The sequence below is a fragment of the Panthera pardus genome, unplaced genomic scaffold, assembly GCF_024362965.1.
Source record: "Panthera pardus isolate Hobbes unplaced genomic scaffold, ASM2436296v1 HiC_scaffold_2, whole genome shotgun sequence".
Taxonomy (NCBI): Eukaryota; Metazoa; Chordata; class Mammalia; order Carnivora; family Felidae; genus Panthera; species Panthera pardus.
In genome coordinates, this window is record NW_026526765.1 from 105731455 (window position 1) to 105739132 (window position 7678).

Below are 7678 nucleotides of genomic sequence, written 5' to 3' on the forward strand. Positions count from 1 at the left end.
AAAATACTGTGATAACACATTTGCATTTAGAACTTGAAACTATTTATACTATTGACATAAACAGGGTAATACAAGTTAACAAAATCAAACTACCTCTTTCTCACCCAACCCAACCCAATTCACTCCTATCTAAGCCTATCCAATTCAGGCTTCCACAGGCACTCTCCAACAATGACTACCCCAACCTCCAAACAACTAAGACCAGCACTTTATAAATTTGTCACTGAGGTAAAAACATTCACCTCTAGACTTAACTCACCTTTACATTACCCAATCTCCAATTGAAGCTTTTCTTGAGCTTTAGACTCCCAGATCTAGGTGCTTGCTGGAATACTGCACAGTGATGGTCACAGGGCCCATCCCCCAAAACTTACTGGGTCTAAAATAAATTCATCATCCCTCTTTCTCACCAATCCTGGTCCCTGTCCTATACTTCATCTCTCAGTTAAAAACATCACTGTATTACCCATGTTATGAATCTGGAGTCACTAAATGTAACCGTCATTAGTACAGTTCCCTAAACATTTCCAAATCTCTTCTGACTACATGGTAAAAATCCATGTCTTTGTTCCCTGAAGTTAAGTGTGGCTATGCAACTTGTTTTGGCCAATTAAATATGAGCAGAATCGACATTCAGGAGCTTTAAGGGCCACCGCTTGGCTCTTTTCCTCTGCCACAGTGACCAGCCACATTCAAGAAATGGGTGGCTGCTACATCAGCTTCATCTCAGAGTGAGCAACCACAATGAATAGAGTTCCCTACTCTACAAGCTTAGCATTAAAAATAAGCTGTTTTTACAAAACTACTGAGATTTGGGGGTTGTTTCCATACTTGACCCTCACTCTTCTTCATCTTCTTCATAAAGTCCTGTGAAGACTGCATCCCATATATTTGTACACATTAATCCCTTTAACACTGTCATTATCAAGGCCTTAATTCAGGCCCTCATCATTTCTCACCCAGATTATTACAATGGCTCCTAAAAAAATCACAATGACTCCAATCTGAACTACTTAATAATGGTCTTCACAAAAGCTGCCAGAGTGATCTTTCTAAACCCTAAATTTTGTCATGTCATTCCACACTGCTTAAATTTCCTCAAAGACATGCTTCTGTTATTGCTTTATCATATAAATTCACCCCAAAATCCAGGCATTAGAAATATGTGTGGTTTCCAGAACACATTCTGAATATCTGGGCCATCTTTTCACGTGTTGTTCCATTTGCCTATGATATTCTACCTCTCCTTTTTGAATGGTAATTTCACTTTTATTCAAGGCTTAAGTTTACAAATCTTCTGGAAAGCCATTTTAAGATAACAAAGTGATTAGGTAGGTGCCCCCCCCACCCCCCCTTATATGTGCTACCAAGACATTCTATACACTTTCAGCACAGGCCTTAGCAGTTTCCTTAGATGAAACCCTCATCAGATTTTGGGAGGCCTCTAGTCACAGTTGATTAGTCACATGACACAAAGGCCCATTTCACTGGCTAACCAATAGCTTATCATTTGGATGGCTTGATCAAATGAACTTGCAACAATGAGATTCTCTCTCTTGGGATGAAAAGTCACTTAGAGTCAGGGCTTGGGCCAGATGCCAGATGACCAAGTACAAAATAAGTCCACAAAGAAAATAGAGCAGATACACAGAAACAAACTGAGCGGACAATAAAGCCTGTGAGAAGAGGCAGATAATCACCTTGGATGCTGGTATCTTTCTGGTTCCCAGTCCCAGTTCCCATGAGGCCTACTTATTTTAATTTAGAGATATATCCATCTTTTTAATAATTTTACCTCTTCTTGAGCCAGACTGGGTAGCAGTGTTTCTGTCTTTTGCAAACCACCCCCCCACACACAAAAAACAATATAATTACAATGAGCTACTAAAGCCCTAGCAATTACAAGCACACTCTCTTTTAGCACTGAAATCTGCAAAAGCCTAACAAACTGCCAGTGAGATGACATGCCTAAACTGACAGGTCCTTTTATGAGAGAATGGAAACCTAAATGGTCACTGTTGAAAACTAAAAACGCACTTTCCGATACTCCTACTTAAAACCACATCGCTTCAAATTTAAAACATCCAGAGGAGTAGGAAATAGGACACTGGTTAGTAAAGCAACTACACGTTAGGATAGGCTACCATTACCAAGATTTGAGAAGCCCAGGAAGTGGGTTGAAAAGGTTGATCTGTTCTGACCCAATATTATCATAGGAATGTGGATACCTAGGTATGGTTTACACAGTGCTCTAAGAAATTCTCTGTATCTTCATCTCCAATTACCTTTCTAAAAATACAAAATAAAGTTCAGCTTACAGTTAACACTTTAATTTTGAACATTATAATCTAAAATACAATACAGTGGCAAGTCTAAATACACATGATGAATTTCTCAACAAATGTGTATTTATAAGTCATTGTTTCCAATTTTTATAATTATATCTTTCATTCTAATAAATGTAAACTTTTAAATAGACTTAGTTTTTTAATTAAATAGAATTATTATTTTTAAACGTAATTTTGGAGGCTCCAGAGTGACTCAGTTGGCTAAACATCCAACTCCTGATTTTGGCTCAGGTCATGATCTCACAGTTGATGAGTTCAGAGCCCAGCATTGGACAGTGCTGACAGCACCGAACTTGCTTGGGATTCTCTGTCTACAGTCTCCCTCTCTCTCTGCCCTTACCCCACTTGCTTGCACGTGCTCTTTCTCTCTCAAAAATAAATAAACTTTACAAAAATAAATAGATAAATGTAATTTGGACCTAGAATTTTAATTTTATTTAATTAAAAAAAAATTTTTTTTTAATTTGAGGGAGAGAGAGAGAACTAGGGACAATAAAGCCTCTGAGGGTTCGATCCCACGACCCTAGGATCATGACCTGAGCTGAAAACAAGAGTCGGACACTCAACCAAGTCACCCAAGCTTTAATTCTAATTAATTTTTAATGTTTAAAAGGATGTTACATATTCCATTTGTTCTAAGTGTATGCTTCTGAACAAAGTACCAGTATCCAAGTATAGAAGATTTTACTTTAACCTCATTTGCTGAATCCAATTTTGTTTCTTTTTTCAAATGCAAAACTTTCTACAATCATTTTTCAAAAAAATCAGAAATTTCTGACTAGGAGTTTAATGCAGAAATTACAGAACCAACTTTTTTGAGCATCAAATTTTGTGGGCCCTAACTGGTTATTTTATTTTTCATTAAACAGGTAATGGCACTCTACAATTTTTTAAAAGTCAATGTGGTATAATATACCCAGTATTGTTAGATCAAAAAGGATATAATCCAAAGCATGGACAAAGTACACGGACTTATATATAAAAATATTAACTGACACATAATTTATAACAGGATTTCCCAGTAGGACTACAGCGGTACTTTGGATGGCACAATTTTTCCTTATGTTAAGATTTTCTTATGAATTACTGACACTTGCCCATCAAATGCCAGAAGGCACTCCAATCACTGTGGACAATCAAAAATACACATTTCTAGCTAAAATCCACAAACTCAAAACACCAAAAAATTGACCAATATATCCAGTGATAGAATTTCAAAAACACACAAGACATAATTACAGACTTTAAAATGTTATTACTATAAATAAGACAAAATAATATGAAAAATGCTTATTACACATTGAATGAAAAAGTTTACTATCAGTGTATAAATCATTCTATTACACTACATTAAAATAAGCACATATAAAAAGGATTGCAGGCAAATACATGGAAATGAAGAGAGGTTTTGATAGGATGGCAAGATCTTAAGTGGTGTTTCTTTTTCTCTATGTCTCATAAAATGACTATACTGATTCTATTTTTTTTTAACTAAATAAGTAGTTAACACATTTTCCCTTGCTTTTTACTATTTTTGAAGACCAGAGAAGTGAAGAAAACCAGTAAGCAAAAAAATCAACATAGGTGTTGATGTTGTTAGAAATGGTGTTGAAAATCAGGATAGGATTACCCTTTGGGGGTTAGTCACTTGGAGGGGACAATGGGAAACTTCTAGGGTGCAGATAAGCCTGATGTGGATGCTGATTACACAGGTATGTTCGCTTTGTGAAAATTCATCAAGCTGCATGTTTATCCATTCACTTTTCTGTATGTATGTTATACCTAATAAAAAAAAAGGTTACTGAAAAAAAACTACAAAAAAATTTTTTACTGCCATAAAAAGGTGTTCATGACATGATATTCATTTGTTGTGCAACAAGCTAAAAAAAAATTCTGGATATTTATCAGCCGGCTGCACAAAAAAGGATCACAATTGAGAATTTTAAAGATGTACAATGAATATTTACACTAATTCTCAATGTTTAAAAATTAAAAAACTGAATCACTGCCTCATTCCAAAAAAGTTAGATTTAAAATCTGAATTGTCATATTAGCAACTTAATTCTTAAAATGTTAATGAGAATTAATTTTCCCATTCTATTAAAGAAATATATTTCCAAATTTAAAACAAATTAAATACTAACTCAGCTTCCAAACATTAATCATAAAATACAGTTTCCAAGAGACTGCAAAACAATCATATCTGTCTTCAATACTACTACTATTGCAATGTTATCCATTTTAGCTCAAATCTACAAATGTATCTTTAATATAAAGACTAGATTATGACAACTTCATTATAGAGCAGAAAACACACTGTTAAATCATGGCAATATTTTTGAAAAGCAGGAAGGGACTGCACTTAAGGAAAAACTGAGGAATTTTTCCTGGCCCATATGTGTCATATTTAGGTTACAATTTTGCAAAATGTATCACAGTTTGTGACACACTAACTCCACTATGTTTAAAAGCTTTTTATTCTTTTTGACTTTTAAACTCCAAGTAATGAAAATCTAATTTCAATAAACAGCCCATTACTAAGGTCGCATTATAACTGGCAGCATATTGCCACCCTAACCCTGGTTTTAACAATGAAAGTGATCCTATGTTGGCATTGTGAACTATTTCTTCTACCTATGAGACAACTTATTACCACAACCTTGAAAGCAAGGTTAGTTTACAAGGGTTCATGTACAAAATTTTAGTGCTCGAATCCAACTCCTAAGGCTACAGCACTCCTCCAAGTACTTCTCAGTTATTAAGAAATGTTCTGAATGCTTAAATGAAGAGATAGCAGAAATCATTTTCAAAAGCTAAATAAGATATTCAAGCCATATATGCCACAGCTAGTCAATAAATATGTATGTGCATGCACTTATGATGAAGTATTCTTGAACAAAAAATGTATTATCTGAATCTAATCAATATAAACAATCTAATCTGAAACAATCTATATAAACCCGGATTATGCATCATTCTACAAAACAAACTACAAAACAAAATATCACTGTTACGGAATATTTTTTAAAAGCAACAGGGGACTGTTCTAGATTAAAGGAGGTAGCAACTAAATGCAGTGGTGGTTTCCGATTATATTCTAGACCAAAAAAAGAAAAAGAAAAAAAATGATTATAATAATTGGTTAAATTTAAATATGAACTCCTTGTTATATATACCAATGTTAAATTTCTTAGACACGTTAATAGTATTGTGGTAATGTAGGAGAATGTACCTGTTCTGAAGAGAGAGACTTAAGTGTTGAGAAAAAAATAATCATGCGGTCTGCAACTACTTTGAAAAAGATGGGAAGAAAGAGGAAGTGTAGAGGGTGCAGATAGCTAGAGGGGGAGACAGAGAAAAAAATCAACTGGTAAAGAAAGAATACAGGTAAAGGAAACGTGGGTGTTATTCGTTCAACTTTTTAGTTTGCATTAAATATTTCAAAACAAAAAGAGAGTAACTTTAAAAAGTAAAATTTAAATTTAAATCCAAATACCAACTTTTACTAATTTCTTATACCGTAGCTATGCGATATACTTACACATAGAAACCGAAAGAAAAATAGGTCTACGTGCATCATTATGAAATGAACGAAAAAGTCAAAGCCAATTTTTTTGAAAGAAAGAAATCCTGGGCAACTACTAGCCCTTCCTTCAAAGGATTTTGAAACAATGAAGAAAATACTATTTTAAAATTCTAAGCTCTACCATTAAAAAAAAAAAGTTTATGCGTGTAAGAATGTGAACCCGTAAACCCTTACAAATTTTGTGAGTACACAGTACTATACAAGGGAAATCTTACTTCAAAATACATACTTGGGAATTGGCCGCAAGCTCTAAATGCCAATAAAGATCTAGACTTTTAGAGCATACACCAGGGATAATCCTTCACCGACTAATACTTTCTCTGAAGGGCTTAGGACAGTGTGACCTTCAAAGCGGAAATTTTAATCCGCTGCCAAAAGGGCGAAAAGACATGATCTTTAACAACATGGATGGGCTCGGTCAGATTAGACAAGAAGATGCTGAATTTGTGAACACCACCCCAGAGAACAAATGGTAGCCCTAATTCCAAGTTGTCATCAACCGCAGGCTTTCTAATCAGCACAACGGCCTGACACTAAAGCCCTAACAAGTGGGACAGTTCGTCCGGCGCGGTCTCCGCGATTTTTACATTACAAGAACGCTAACAGGCGTTTGCCATGAGGACTATTCCGGGCCCACCTGCGGCCATCTTAAGTTCGGGAAGAAAAAGGAAAAAGGAGAGACACTGAATACGAGGACCCAGCGGAGACCACAAATCGGGGAGGCACGAAAATAAACAACTTCTCTACATTCTCAGTAACGGTTCGGTGGAGAGGTTAACCCCCAAAGTCAGACTAACAAGGAGAGCAGAACCGCAGGGCCCCAGCGCCGGGGTGCCCTAATCAAACATGGGCACCAAGGTAAGCCCGGGAGATCACGTGACGGGCACGGCGCGCCCCCGTCCGCGCTCTCCCCCACGCCTCGGTGCCCGAGGTCTCTATGGCGCCCGCGCCCCTCCCCCAGCCAAGCTCGAGCACTTACTCCGGGGGGTAGAGCCGCAGCTCCTCTATTTCTCCTACGAAGGAAAAAAGCGTACGCATCTGCTCGCTGGTCACCGCCGACGACAGATTGGTCACCTGAATCACCGCCGTAGGGGTGAGGCCGAAGCCTAAAGCCAACCCGAAGCCGCCGCCGGGGTTCATCCCGACCCGCTTGCTGCTGTCTCCCGCTCCCCAACGTCTACGACGCGTCAGCGACGGAGCCGGGAAAGCGAAGTACGCGCGGCCGCGCGCGCGCTCCCGCTGGCGAATTCACGGAGGCGGGCAGGTCTAGCCACCCATTCCGCAACTCCTCTGCTCCCAGGGCTGCGCGCGCCTGCCGGAAGCGTCGCCCCGGCAACCCGGCGGGTCGGCGGAGGCTGTAGCCTGGGGCTCCCGGGTGCCCGAGGCCATAGCTCCTGTTAGTCTTGTCTTCGTCAGAATTTTTATGGGTTTCCCCATCCCCCCTCGCTTCAACTGAATACATTTCTGTGCTCGCGTAATTGGGGAGACCCAGGTCTTTCCCGTCTTTAACCGGAGGTAGAACTGGGGAACCAAGAGGCCTGGCCTGCCGGTCTGGGGCGGTGAAGGAGGAATGCCTCTCGGGCATCACAGATTAATGCTTGGCTAAACTATCGCCGGTCTTGATCACGTACAGGCGGCTTCCCCGCCCCAACTATTGAAACCGCCCAACTGTTGAAAACATTGGCCGGCGTCCTAATTAAAAACAACTTGGAAAAATTTACACAACCTTTAAGTTCCGATTGAA

The 7678-nt window shown here is 38.6% G+C and overlaps 1 protein-coding gene across 3 annotated transcripts in view; it reads right to left on the reverse strand.

Annotated features, from left to right (window-relative positions):
- The window catches only part of SREK1 (splicing regulatory glutamic acid and lysine rich protein 1), a 49002-nt gene extending 41799 nt beyond the window's left edge, over positions 1-7203 (reverse strand). For all 3 annotated transcript variants that reach the window (XM_019414371.2, XM_019414369.2, XM_019414368.2), the window contains exon 1: positions 6914-7203. In XM_019414371.2, the coding sequence (XP_019269916.1) occupies positions 6914-7074 (161 nt within the window). In that variant the 5' untranslated portion in view covers positions 7075-7203. The remainder of the gene's footprint in view (positions 1-6913) is intronic.
- Between the last annotated feature and the right edge of the window lie 475 nt (positions 7204-7678).